Source organism: Vanellus vanellus (assembly GCF_965231255.1).
Source record: "Vanellus vanellus genome assembly, chromosome: 1".
Taxonomy (NCBI): Eukaryota; Metazoa; Chordata; class Aves; order Charadriiformes; family Charadriidae; genus Vanellus; species Vanellus vanellus.
Window position 1 is genome coordinate 61,663,708 of NC_138905.1, and position 14,581 is coordinate 61,678,288.

A 14,581-nucleotide genomic window follows, 5' to 3' on the forward strand; every position below is an offset into this window, starting at 1 on the left:
CTAGGGCATGATTTTCAAAAGAAAACAAATCCTGGAAGATTCTGAGCAGTTTCCCAAGTACTTCAGTATGTGCACGTACTCGGTGTCCTTGTGGAACACAGCCTACTCTATAATCTTGCCAAGTCTTGATGATATCTTCAAAGACACTGAGTAACTTCTGCTTCACAGAAATCAACAAGGATTTATAATGTTCAACTGGATTAGGTCTTACATTTGTTCTGTACATTTCTGTGCATACAAACACATTTTGCTTTGTGAGCATCCTGTTGAACAAGCATGTTTAGCTCCTGACGAGTTTTTCTATACATATCCCTTGTCTGTTTTTGTGACTTGCTAACATACATCTCTGGAAAATTAGGGAACAGAATGGGGGAAGCCTGTGCTGGAAAGCTTACTATGGAAAATTGCAGGTTTTTTCAAAGCTAAACTTTGGCTTTAAGAAACAAGGACCAGAATGGGAAGAAAAAAATCAGGAGAGAAAACTTAATGTATAAAATGTGCTCCAAACCAATTGCATAAATTTACACTGATACGACTGAAGCAAGGATTTCTCCCCAGATTAGAAAGAAACTTTGGTAACTTGCAAGGTACTTTTCTGACTGGGATACAGGAAGGAGTACTTTGTGTCACTTTTTCCAAACAACATAAAGCCTGGAAGAGTGCATTGTAATATTTAACACTGGTGTTGGAGTTTACTATGTCACACGACCTATTGCTCGTTCTCAGACAGAGAGGTCAACCTAATAATTTTCTGGATGACAAAAAAATGTATGATTTGAATTGGCTGTAAATGTTTGCACTGATCCTTGAAATTCTAAGTAGCCAATGTGTTAAATGGCTGTTCATCACTCAGATCATAAGGAAGAAGCTGATGGTATGCAGATGCTGTTCTTGCATGTGATTTAGCACACCTTTATCCCTTTTCGTTTCCCTGCCCCTCTCATTGCTATGAAATGTAAAGTAAAGCCCACATCTTACTCCCCAGCTCATCTTTATACCATGATTCTGCTGACAACGGACACCTCTTGTGATTTTTCCCTTTTGTCACCTAACGTTTTAGTAGTCTATGAAGTAAGTGGAGATATGCTATTGTCTCAATAGGTTTGGAGCTGTGTTTTGGAGATGAAGGTATGCCAATTAATTAAAACCTTGGTGCTTTACACATGCAGTGTTGTATTATCTATGTTGTGTGTGTATAACAAATAGAGCCAGAAGTCATTACAAATTGCTTACTTGGGAAAAACGTGTATTTTGCCGTAAGCCTGTGCATCAACGGTTAAATGCCAAGTATGTGGTGTTCCAGTTGGAGAGGATTTTGGATCATGAAACAGGATTTGGAGTGTAATGAACTTCAGCAATGCTTGAATCCAGTTCCAAACTTTGCAGTATAGGGACCATTTTGATGCCAGCTTTTGTAGTAGAAGTAGTTTGTACTCTATTGTGTGGAATTTGTGCAACTTCCATCAAGTCACAGAGAGACTACACATATGTTGACTCTTCCTACTGTCTGAAGTAGTGAAATAGTTCCTTTAGTAAGGACAAGAAATCTATACTTTTTATTTGGGCACATAGTGTTTTGGTCAGTTGCATGACTGTCTTGTGTATGTGTGTGTGTAGTCACTGTATTGCTACAACATGACCTATCAAACTGTGCAATTATTAATCTTTCTTACATAAACTGCTAGTTGAAAAAGAAGATTAACAACAGGCTAATTTCAGATCAACGGTGTCTATAGTAGTGAAGTGATGCATTTTAGTCCAACAAAATTGTTAGTTTTAATGTTTTTATTTTACAATTTAAAGAGGAAGTATTTAAAAGAAACAGTTTTAACAATGAAATTTGGTAGATTTTATGTGTGATAACTAGAAGATATGAGGCCACATACCCACAGAAGTAGCCAGTAACAACAGAATATATACTGTTTCAAAATAAGCCACAAAGCAAAATCTTTTAGCTTTCTTAATGAAAATCAGGAATTACTGTACATCATTCTTTTTAAACCCATAGTTCCACAGATACTAGAGAAGGAACAACCTGTATAAACAGATTATCTCCCCTTGTTAATGGGACTTTTTCATTAATGTTACTAGTTTAGTTTTTAATGTCTCAGAGCAAAGAAATTCACTAATTCCCTCGGTTGATTATTCCTTAATCACCACATACTCCAAGTGAAGGCATCATGACAAGAATCTTCACTGAAGCAAGCCAATACTCCTCTAGGTTTTTCACCTCACAGAGAGGAAATTATAGGAACTGACTGGTGATTTTCTTTTGTTGAAATTTCATTGCAAAAGCCAAGTCCAGTGGTTTATTTTAATTAAAAAGTTTGTATTATAATTTCTGTTGATTCCACTCAATGCCACCTACAATTATGGGACTGCCAAAAGCCTTGAAAAAAGAGCAGGACTTAGTTTTGCTGCACAGGAGTAAATCAGGGAATGAATCTTTGTCAGAGACATGGACAGTAAGATTGAATGCAACCTCGCAAGTTTGCCAATGATACCAAGCTGTTCGGCAAGGTAGACACACTGAAGGGGAGGGATGCCATCCAGAGGGACCTGGACAGGCTGGAGAGGTGGGCCCAAGCCAACCTCATGAAGTTCAACAAGGCCAAGTGCAAGGTCCTACATCTGGGTCGAGGCAATCCCAAGCACAAACACAGGCTCGGCGGGGAATGGATCTAGAGCAGCCCTGAGGAGAAGGACCTGCGTGTGCTGATTGACGAGAAGCTCAACATGAGCCAGCAATGTGGGATCACAGCCCAGAAAGCCAACCATATTCTGGGCTGTGTCAGAAAAAGCGTGGCTAGCAGGTCAAGGGAGGTGATTCTGCCTCTCTACTCTGCTCTTGTGAGACCCCACCTGGAGTACTGCATCCATCTCTGGAGCCCCCAACATAGGAAAAACATGGATGAACCTGTTGGATCGAGTCCAGAGGAGGGCCACGAAGATGATCAGAGGGCTGGAGCACCTCTTCTATGAGGACAGGCTGAGAGAGTTGGGGTTGTTCAGCCTGGAGAAGAGAAGGCTTCGGGGAGACCTTATTGCGGTCTTCTGGTATCTGAAGGGTGCCTACAAGGAGGCTGGAGAGGGACTTTTTACAAGGGCATGTAGTGATAGGATGAGGGGGAATGGCTTTAAACTGGGAGAGGGTAGATCTAGATTAGATATTAGGAAGAAATTTTTCACCTGAGGGTGGTGAGGCACTGGAACATGTTGCCCAGGGAAGTTGCGGATTCCCCATCCCTGGAAGCGTTCAAGGCCAGGTTGGATGGGGCTTTGAGCAACCTGGTCAAATGGAAGGTGTTCCTGTCCATGGCAGCTGAGTTGCAACTTGATGGTCTTCAAGGTCCCTTCCAATCTAAACCATTCTATGATTCTATGAATTATGTTACGAGAGCCATAATGCAAACCCTTGTGTAACTTCACTCCGTGGGGGAATTGTGTTGTGCCAACGTGACTTACTTTGAGACTGACACAATTTACCTCTTGCAACGCCTCGCCTTCCCATGTCGCCTTAACACGGAGGGAGCAGCAGTTCTGCAGCAGTGCTGTTCTTTCAGGCACGGCTGAGAATTTGGAGTACTCTGAAGAAGAGAGTGAGGGCCTTGGAATTAAACCCTGGGGATTTCTATCACACTTCTTTTGCAGGAAAGCATCAGTGAGACGTGGGTGTTTGCAAGTGCTAAGCAAGACTTTGTCGACTGTATTTTCTACTGTAGCAAGATCTCTGCAGGTTGTACATTTGGCTCAAGTGTTGCTTCTGATGTCTCTGCAGTGGTTCACAATGCAACCATATAATGACCAACTTCTCCGTTTTTCCTTCCTCGTTTTCTTGACAGGAACAGAGTGTATTTTGGCCTTTTACGCACCCTTTTTCTTTAAGATTAAGGGTTGCTGGGGTTTAAACCTGACCCAATTTGCAATGATGCTTATACTAATGCCATGCTATCTCTTTTTGGGGTTGCTATTCATACCCCTTTTGGGGTCATTTTCATTGGCCTTCTGGGTTTTTTTAGCAGATTTAATTTGTATTTTCAAGATCTTCTCTATACCTCTGACAAGATTTTATTGTGACTTTAGAGAAATATTGAAGTTGAAACACATGTTAACAGACAACCTCAAATGCTAGAATTTTTTTTTTTAATTATTAAGTAGAATGAGCTGCTTTAAAAATAGCTGGTGATGTTGGCTGGCGATGAATTTCAAGAAAGTCATTAATACTTTTTAACCTAATTCCTGGCAATTTTGGCATGCAGTAAACTAAAAATTAATGTCGATAATCTATGTGACCTGCTGACTGTCACAGCAGATTCACATGAATGACAGGTTGGGTGGAGGGGACAAAGCTGGAGGTATCTGCTCTGCTCTGGGGGCTGGGGCTGTAGCAGTCCCCGCGGCGGGGGAGTGCTGGGGGCACTGCATGCGCCTCGGACCACAAAATGCCACCCAGGTGGCTGTGACTCGTGTCCACGTGGGCCGGGAGCCCCTCACCCCACCCCGCTAGTCCCTGCCCTCGGGCCCGTGGGCAGCAGCAGAGGGGGGGCGGACACAGCCCCGCGGCGGGGAGCGGGGGGCAGAGGCGCTTGCCTGGCTCCCCGCCCCCTCCCCGGGGCTGCAACGGTGCCTGCGACCCCCGCCGTTCTCCCGGGGCCGGTGCCGCCGTGCCAGCCGCCAAGGGGACGAGGGGCGCGGCGACAGCGGGAGCGGCAGGTGCGGGGCTTCCCCCCTCCTCCGCCCGCCGCGCCGGTCCCCGCGGGCCCGGGCGGGGGCGCGCCGCCGCGGCCGCGGATGCATGCGCTGGCGGGGCGCCAGCGGCATCGGCGCGGGTTGCATCAGACGAGGCGGTCCGCCGCGGCCGCGGTGCCCGCTCGGTCTTCGCCGAGCGGCCGAGGGAGCCGGGGGCCCGGCGGCGCTCCGCAAGATGCTGCGGACAGCCCCGCGGCTGGTGCGGACGATCTGCACGACGGCCGCGGTGAGTAGTGCGAGGCGGGCAGCGGGAGACGTGGGCCCTCCCCCCCGTGCCGTGCCGTGCCGTGCCGTGCCGTGCCGTGCCGTGCCGTGCCGTGCCGTGCCCAGGAGCGAACGGCGGGGTTGCTCCTCGGAGTGCCGCCTCGGTTGGAGGGCAACCAGGGGCCGAACAAGGAGGGGGAAGTGGCGGGAGGGGGCATTTTTCAGGATGCGATGCGTATTGTCTCTGCCGGGGTTTTAGTAGAGCGCGTAGAGACACGGGAAGGTCAGGAGGGTCGGGGAGAAGGCTTGGTTCGGGTGCAGAAGCAGCATCTTGCCCGGCTGGTCTGCTTGCGGGATCGCAGCCATCATCTGGGCGCTGCATCTTGCAGGGATGTGCCTGGCAGCTGCAGGGAACTGGCACTAGCGATGCTGTGATAATCCCCAGTAATCATGTGTCGAGAACAATGTGAGCGTGGCTGTTCGCTGCATCCCTCACGCTGGATTTGCCCTGCGAGAAGCTGAAGGTTGCCTTCTCAGTTAGGAAGGACCATGCCCGTTCCCAGTGCCGGAGATAAGCCCCACGCTTTGGCCTAGGAAGTGTGTTTAGTTTGTGACCTTCTCATTGCCAGTTTCTAGCTCTGGGATGGTGGGTTGCTCGGAGTTGAAGTTGATGGCCTAAATTCCTCTGCACCGTGTGGTTTAGTTAAAAAACTAAAGGTACAGCTCTGCACATTTGTTCCAACCCATTCTTTATGTCCTGTTAAATATATAGACTGCAGAACTCATGCAAGTAACCGCTCCCTGAAAGCCTTGCCCAATCCAAGTTGTCCAGATGTGTAGGTCTGGCAGGCTGAATGAGGCTGGGAGATTTTTTCTTTCCTAAAGACTGTTCCTTGTTTCATGTTTGACTGCTCAGTTTAGTGTGAAGACAGCAGTCCTCCAAAGGTATCTGCATGGAAAGTGTTAGAATAAAGAGCTTTAACACAAGCTTTTTGGAAATGCAATCAGCAGTGCCAAAAAGTGAGAATGAATGACTGGTGAGAACACACTGCCCATAGACGTGTAGATGGGAGGGGAGGCTCTACGATAGGTTTCTATCTGGAGGCACTGGAATTCAGCACATGTAGGGGGATCCTCGGTAGAAATAAAGTTGCAGTACTGCTTTCAAAGAAGGCATAATTCTACATTAATTTTAAAAAACATGTATCATTAAAATATTTACTAGCGTCACTAAATTCTTATAAAGAATAAATAAAATACTGTAATCTTTTTGATAGCAAGCTTCATAACCAGAGTAGCAGTTACTAAATGTTAACCTTCAAGGAATTTGATTAGAAATTTATAACTAATGGAATGTTAGACACACATACAAAAGAGGCAGTAACAGAAAATTATTTTTATCTATGAAATAAATATTCTCCTATGGCTAGGTAACATTAGACTCTTCTGAGAGAAGAAAATGTAGCTCTTGGACTTGTCTTCCATTTTTAGGAACTAGAAGTTGACAAGAGTTTGTCAGGCTGCTTCTCTATGCAGTGTTTAATGCTATTTATTAGTTTTATTGTTGGTTAGGTGTTTAGGAGGAAAAAAATAACCAGAATGGAAGCAAACATTAAAACTGTATATCTTTTAATGCACCATTGTAAAATAAATTCCAGTACTGGATCAACAGATGATATGGCCAGAATTTTCAAACAGGGAGGTTAAACTTAAATCTGCGCTTTCATATTGAAATGGACTTTCAGACAAGTTGAGTGTTCAAAGTAAGACTGCTTGTACAAGTAGTTCTTGGGTTTTATGCTCCTTACCTTTATCTTACTGTCTTCATCCAAACTGGGAGCACTTGAGTCAGGGAAGGAAACAGAATTAATACTAATCTGTGTTACAATGTAAGTAAAATAGAAGGTTAAAGAAGAAATTAGAAGTTCAGACAATGAAAACAACAGAATTACAGTAGAGTGAGCGCCAGCTTCTAAATTCTTATCTTTTGGCAGCACTGTCATAATAACTACATCATCTTACGGTTACTAAAGTAATAAAAGAAAGGCCAAATCTCTCTAAGCCACCTGGGCTGCCTTGTTTGCCATAACTAGGAACTGGGTAATTTTACAAAAGACCATTAACCTTCTTGTGCCACTGTTAATGAATGTTGTATGTCTGTAGTCAGCCAGGCAACTGCAAAATAAATCCAATATAGCCTCTTAACATCACTGACAGAAGCAATAAAAAGTTTAATCTTTGTATGTGTTAGTGATAATGATCCAACATCCATCTAGCACATTATTCAACAGTAAGGTTGTTTTAATGAGCTTCCTTTCTACAGCTTCTTGATGAACACTAGTGATGGTATGCTGGCCAAAATGTGCCATTTCTGTAAGAAAGAAAAAAACAAACTGGTTTTCATTTCTATGTAATCTTGTAGAACTTTCCATTTTAATCAGGTGTTATGTCCGCATTAAATTATTCTAAAAGGATTTCCCACTTTCACAGGTCTAACTCATCTTACGTAAAAATGCTTGAGGAGAATTTCCAAAATAAGATGCAGGGTTGCTATAAGATCTTGTGCAGTTGCTCAATTGTTGTTTTTCAAATGAGACAAAAAATCAAGGGTTGAATTTTTGGTCTGATGATGCAAGCCCTTCCATATATGGGATTTCTTTTCTTTTCTTTTTCTTTTTACTCAGTAGAAATCCTGTGTATGGCTGACTTGTGGGTTTGGCTCCTGCTTTCTACTGATGGCTGTGTATGTGTTAATGCACTACAAGCAAATTGCCACATCTAAGCCAGATGTTAATAGAAATCACGCAATACACGTGTCCCATTCATTGGAGAAGTAACTCAAGAACACTGGTCATAGCATAATTATCAGATCCATCTTGCAATTTAAATCAGTCTCCATTTGAGTAGCTTTCTGTAAGTGTGAAACAGCAGAGCTGATTTGCTGCCAGGCTAATCTTTTTGTGCACTACAATGAAGAAATGGGACTTAACCAGTCTGCAATCTTCTCAATTTTGCCAGTTTTATTTTTTTGTTCCTTTGGAGTCTGTGTTCTCTGTTTACTTCTCACCATTTGTTGACTCAGTTCCACAACTAGCACAAATTAAGCATGTGTAGCTTTATTGAAACTATGTTGATTTACAGCAGCTCATGATTTGGAACTGAAACTGGTACGCAGTTCCATGTAATCTGAGAATCAGATTTATTGACAGGGAAATGTGAACTAAAAGTTAAGTTTAGGAATAGGGGATGCATATGTTATTAACACTTTGTGAATAAGTTAATAAAAAGTAGCTATCAAAGTGGTGATAAATTTGGACTGAAAATTACAAGAAGATTGGCCAAGTATCAGAAAAGCAACAGAGTACAGCAGTAAGTAAAAGTACTTTAAAATGGAGGTCAGATGCATTTACAAAAGCGATCATATGACATGATTGCTTGTGATGGCAGAGGACCAGATTTGTTAGCTAAGGAGATCCCTTCCAGTCTTGTGTTCTTACTGGGAGATGTTAACAAAAGGACAAAAGGAGAATAAGTGACTCTCATCTGGACAATCTTTAATGTTTCTTCAGTGCACTAGTGGGGCTACCACTGTAAATTAGCATTGTACAGAAATCAGAGGATTTCATACCATACCAGACATGTTCAGTAATCCAGGAGGTTAATCTTTCTCCAACTTGCCTGCTATAGTTAAAATAATTAAGCTATTAGGAAAATCTGATGATTACTTTTTATAATGCAGCAACATTTCTGCTGTAAAGGCAAAGGTATTGGTCATAAAGCGTTGGTAATGAGGTCTACCTACATCCATTGGGTCCTGCTAGACAAAGATTCCAAGGATAAGTTGTGCTCATTGTAATTCAGAACAAGGTCTCGTCTTTATTAAGAACAAAATAGTGGTCATACTTTAGGCATTACTGCCAACAGTGCAGTGTTGGTTAGGTATATTATCATCATCAGTCTCACAGACGCTTTTTACCAGCCAACTATAACAATCTGATTTTGAAAGAGCCTGAGTTATGTCCACCTTTGCATCTTACTACGTGTTACTACTGCAGTTGCACTAGTGCTGACCAATGCTGTAATAACAGGGAGAGTTTTACTACACAGTTTCATTCTGAGGGAAAATACTGTCTCTGCACAAGTAGTTATTTCCTATTATTTTATATAAAAAATAAAGAGCACACTTCAATATTTCTCTAATGGAACCTACCATTTCATAACTCCCTTTTCTGAGGCTAGCTGCACCACTAAAATGTGATTTGACAGCAGCAAAATATATCCATAATACTTTAGCTGTGAAATGAATTGCAATGAAACAGGTTGTGGTTTTGAGTAACCTGTTTTTCAGGACATTTCTGTTTGTCATAGAATTTGTCATATGATCTGATGGGCAGTCCAGACCATTTGGTATCCAACCAATAGCCCACTTTATCAAGGTATCCTCATGTCCCAGCCACTGTAAGAAAGGGAAAAGAGGAGGGAGAAGAAAACCACACAAATGCCAACATACAGAACAAATGCCGGTGGTTAAGTATTCAAACAGTGCTTTGATTTCTCTTTGTCGTTCTGAGCTTATGACATCCAATGCGTCATTCAAAAAAATGGAAGTCAAAGTCCAGTTGGGAAAGATTAAGTTAAGAGTAAAGGTGGGGAGTATGTGGATTTATTGTCTACCTTTCATTCAGGCCTCCCAAGAGGAGGGATCTTTAATGGTTTGAGTCTAGGAATAGGTTCTACTAGATTCAGCTTTGGGGAAGGTAACTTTTCTGTTTATTCTGTCTGGACCCTTCCTTCATAACCAGATCTACTAGTCCATTTGTTTTTTGAAGGTTTCCAGTTTTCAGTTTCCAGAAGCTGATGAAAAATGCAAAGGCAGTGCTTATAGGGACAGTTCCACCCTTCTGCCAGTGCCTGCATGCTCATTCCTGCTCCCCCACTGGACCTGCGTTAGGACTTGTGGCAGTGCAATGAACTAGATTAGTGAACAGATCCAGTTAAGAATAAGCTGCATTTTGTCAGGTCAGTGCCTCCCTACCTCAGCACCCTAATCCAGTTCATTCAGCTACAGGAATACCAGTTCTGGGATAAAGGAGGTGTTAGAGGCAAGGGACTGGAAGTAGGGTGGGAGAGGAGCACAACTGCCCCTAAATCTAAATGGACTCTGAAGGAATTAATAGTTTTCTCAGGGTGCAAGCACTTGAATAATGTAGCAGTATGTGATGTCCCGATATAGTAGTGTTGTGATTCTAACTATTCTAAAAAGAAAAGGTTGGGGCAGTTACTGGCACCTACTCCATCTGAAGAAGCTTAAAAGCATGTGTCCAGTGTACTGGGATGCAAACACAGAAGGCAGTGGAAGTCAAACAAAGGAACCTTGCAGTATTTCCTCATAGGAGGATCAAATGGATGATCATTGCCTTTAACTTGGCAGGAACAATGCAAGCTTGTCTTCTTTAGTCTATACATATTAAGCACAAATAATATGCCACCATTTAATTACAGGGGTTTAGAGGGCATTTTCCAGGCACCTAAGTTACGTCTAGAATAAGTGGTTTATGTATGTGTTTCAAAAAACGTATTTTCATTTATCATATTAGTTCTGACTATGAATAAGATCATGGAGCCTGTTATGCCTCTTGTAACAAGCAGTGGGTCTGTCTAAGGAAAATACTGGGAAAGCAATATAAACATCAGTGATGGTATCAGATGATACTTTTATGTTAAGTACGTTCTCTCTGATTTGTACATTGCCTGTCATTAAACTCAAAAAATGATTATTAATCCTTTGAAAGTGATTGGGGTAAAAAAAACTATTACATTTTAAATAGAAATGAACGTTGATCAAGAAGGAGCAAGAGAGAAATGTAAGCAACAACTTATTTTCTTTGCATCCTAGAACATGGCTTATTTTAATTCTTTTTATCAGGCGTATCAACATAAGCTAAAGCTAGCCCTTATAGGTCAAAGTATTTTTGGACAAGAAGTTTATAACAAGCTGAGAAGAGAGGGCCATAAAGTTGTGGGAGTATTCACAGTTCCTGACAAGAATGGACAAGCTGATCCTTTGGGTAAGTGTTGCCTCAATCCAAATGTTAAAATTACAGGCATACATAACAAACTTGCCTTTTCGTGAGAAGGTGATATCTATATGGGAATGACTTGCATGTATTGCCTTTATTACACTGGATTCAGCACAAGAACTATGCTTTAACAAACACAAGTCCCAGAACAGATTTCGCCTTGTTAGCTAGTATTTAAAAGTTGTTTCTAACCACGCAGGGCCATACATTATGATATTTAAAAAATAAATTAATCTGGCTACCTTATTTGAATGTACATGCTAGAGGTAATCATCCTGAACTAGATCTGTATCTTAAAGCAAATAGCTGCTGAGCATATACTCGAATACAAATGTCTGTCACTTGGGTCACTCTGCTGTCTGGGCACTCATGGGATGAAGCCAAGACAGTTTATCCCTGGCTTTCTGCCCTTTCTGACAAGCTTGCATGTGGCAGTGTGCCTGCAGAGCCTATTTCTCCTCCACCTAGACCATGGAAAACCCATTGGAAAGGGTAGAGGAGGCTTTGCTCTCCCTTTTCCCATTGCCAAGATGCATAAGGATTTTCCAGACTTCTTAAAGAAAGAGTTGTTGCCTTACAGGTATGCAGAATTGTACTCATACAGCAGAACCCAGTGTGACAAAGGAGCTACTTTGGAATCATCTGAATTGTAACTTTTTTTTTTCAGTGGCACAAAAATAGTGAGTTAATATGATTAGCAAATGGAAGTCCCAGAATGAAATATACCTTTATGGATAATCAGAAATTAAAACTACATGACATGAATTGTCTTAAGTCTTTTGTCTTTTCTTTTGTCAGGTCCTGACATGTTTTTACAGAACTCTTATGAGGGAAGAATCAAACATAAATTTTGCTTACCTGGGCTGTGGCGCTCCCAAACTAGCATACAGTTCTCAGGTTTATTATATTCTGTAACTCTACCTCATTAAAAGATTTAATCACACTTTGGAAGAATTAGAGGACGCAACTATTAGTTTAGAAAAAGACAATTCAACTATCCAGCTCTGGAAGCATACCATAGTACTTGGTTATAGTATATAAACTATTGTTGTACACTTATTACACTAGAAGATGTAACTAAGCAAATCTTCCACTGATTTCAGTCATATATTTATTTTAACTAAACCATAGAATTAGGTTATTGCTCTCCTAATGAAAAAAAAAAAAAAAGAGAAATTACTAGGTACTTTTTTGCTTTTTACTTCCAGATGACTCAAGTAGTTTAAGTCTCAAGTGCAACTTGCTAATGTTTCTATATCCTCAGACAGCTATGATTTCTATTTCTAAAAGCAATTGCAGTGCACACTAATGTCCATGGAGTTATATTTAAGTAAGCATTTACTTAAGACCTACGTTAACAGGCTAAAGATACTTCAGGTCAAACTAAAGATCCAATTTCAGAAGTGAAAAAGATAAAGGAAAGTACAAAAATGTGTTTAGAAATATAAATTAAATTATGTGAATTTTCCATACCTCTTCTTGTTTTCCCTTTTCTTTCTATTACACATACAACTCAACAGATGTAGAGTTTAACTCTACTATCCTACTCTCTGTGATGAGTTATTAAACGGTTGCACAATAGAATTTATTAAACACGTAAAAATTCTCTCTGCAATTACTGCAGTTGTTTTTTCTTGCCTCTGAGCCTAATTTTGGGTGTAGCTCTGTGTCTCACATATAAATGGAAGCATATCAGTAAACAGAATATGAAAGGCATCAGTAAACAGAATTTTGAAGAAATTACTGAAGGCCTCTAGGATCTGTAGTTATATGCACCACATGGCAAAATGCCGCTGACTTGAGTGAATATTAGTTGTACGTAGTCATATTCACATACAAATTTCTGATGTGGAAAATTAAGTTCTGCCAAAACAAATCTGTTGCCGGCAAATGTAATGACTGGGCTGGAAATGACGTGTCGCCTTTAAATAGTCAACAGCATGCATTGTTCTTTCCTGCTTTCACTGGTACTTATTAACCAAGTCATAAGAGTGAACTTGAAATTTAGAATGACATAAGCTGAGAAACGAGAATCAAAGACAGAATTAATAAAATATATCCAAGCACAAAGGTTTCTAAACAACATACAGAACAGTACGAAGGGCACTCCGTAATCATACACTTGATGATCTGCTTGAGTTGTCACGCATTATCTCTCTGATTTCAAGTTTGAATTTGTAACACAAGATGTGAATTAAAAAAGAAAATTGTTCTTGCCCCTCAGCACTGGCAGCGGAGAAGGACGGCACTCCTGTTTTTAAGTTCCCCAGATGGAGAGCTAAAGGCAAGCCTATCCAGGAAGTAGTTGCAGCCTACAAATCGGTTGGAGCAGAGCTAAATGTCCTTCCATTCTGTACACAGTTCATCCCCATGGATGTTATTGACTGCCCAAAACATGGCTCAATTATTTACCATCCATCCATCCTCCCACGTCACCGAGGAGCTTCTGCAATCAACTGGTGAGTTTGGTGCATCAAAACTGCATGTCTGTCACATTAAGATGTTGGTCTGTACCCGTTACTCGTGTAAGTGCTGGCATAGTTCTGTTCACTGGCAGCTGCCCTGAAGGAACTTCTCTGAAGCAGCTGAGTATTTGGTTCATCAACTGCACTTCATACCTAAGATTCATTATGATTTCCAATGCAAGGGCAGCTGTTATTCTGGGAAGATCAGTGCTGTGACATTCATACAATTTACTCACACAGGCAAATTGACAATCTGTAGTTTTCATAGGCAGGACACTGCCCTCCTACCTCATCCCCCACAAACACTAGATCACTGTCACAACAGGGCTTGATGCAGACCCTAAAATTTCACAGAAGGGAAGGGAGAAGAGAGAAAATAATCCACAAGAATAAAACCTTATCTTACTGTCTTCCTAAGCAATGCACAGCTACATTCAAAATGTTACTGTGAAAGAACTACACTGCAATAATGACCACAGTAGACTCAGCTTTAGCATTCTTGTGACAACAGAAATGCCATTATCACAGTGTTTAAATTCAATATGAAATTGCCTAAATATGAAGAAACAATTGTAAAAGAATCTTACAGACAGCATGATGATTATCTGAAGACACAATGTTATAGATTCAAAGTAAAGGCTTTTTTTTAAAAAATCCTTGATGGAAAAAACGCTAAGCTAAAGCACTTAAACAGGAGTAAAGGAGACTATTAGAGACATAAAGAAATCCTTCAAAAAGTGACAGTTGTGTCCAAGTGAGTAAAATAAAAAAGAGCATAAAATCTGGCAAATAAGATGTAAAAATAGAGTAAGATAGTCTAGGAAGGAAATAAAGAACCAGCATAAAATTGAATGATAACCATTTTTTCAAATGCATTCAAGGTGGGAGGTATATAGGGTGATTTAGGTGTTCGATATAAAAAAGGTGCTTATCAAAGACAACACCATAGTAGGAAATCTGTATTGGTATTCAGAATGGAGGAGCTTAAGAAGTTACTACCGTACAGCTCTTCTTTGTGTAGAATTAAGTCAGAACAATTCTCTTGAGCTGAACTGTGAGTAAGAGTTTTTAGATAAACTGATG

General features: G+C 41.1%; 1 protein-coding gene across 1 annotated transcript in view; it reads left to right on the plus strand.

Annotated features, from left to right (window-relative positions):
- Window positions 1-4,791: 4,791 nt before the first annotated feature.
- Window positions 4,792-14,581, plus strand: part of ALDH1L2 (aldehyde dehydrogenase 1 family member L2) — a gene marked incomplete at both ends in the record, with an annotated part of 34,920 nt that continues 25,130 nt past the window's right edge. Inside the window, 4 exon segments of the mRNA XM_082490584.1 lie at window positions 4,792-4,875; window positions 4,877-4,975; window positions 10,880-11,021; window positions 13,258-13,492. Coding sequence (XP_082346710.1) covers window positions 4,792-4,875; window positions 4,877-4,975; window positions 10,880-11,021; window positions 13,258-13,492 — 560 coding nt within the window.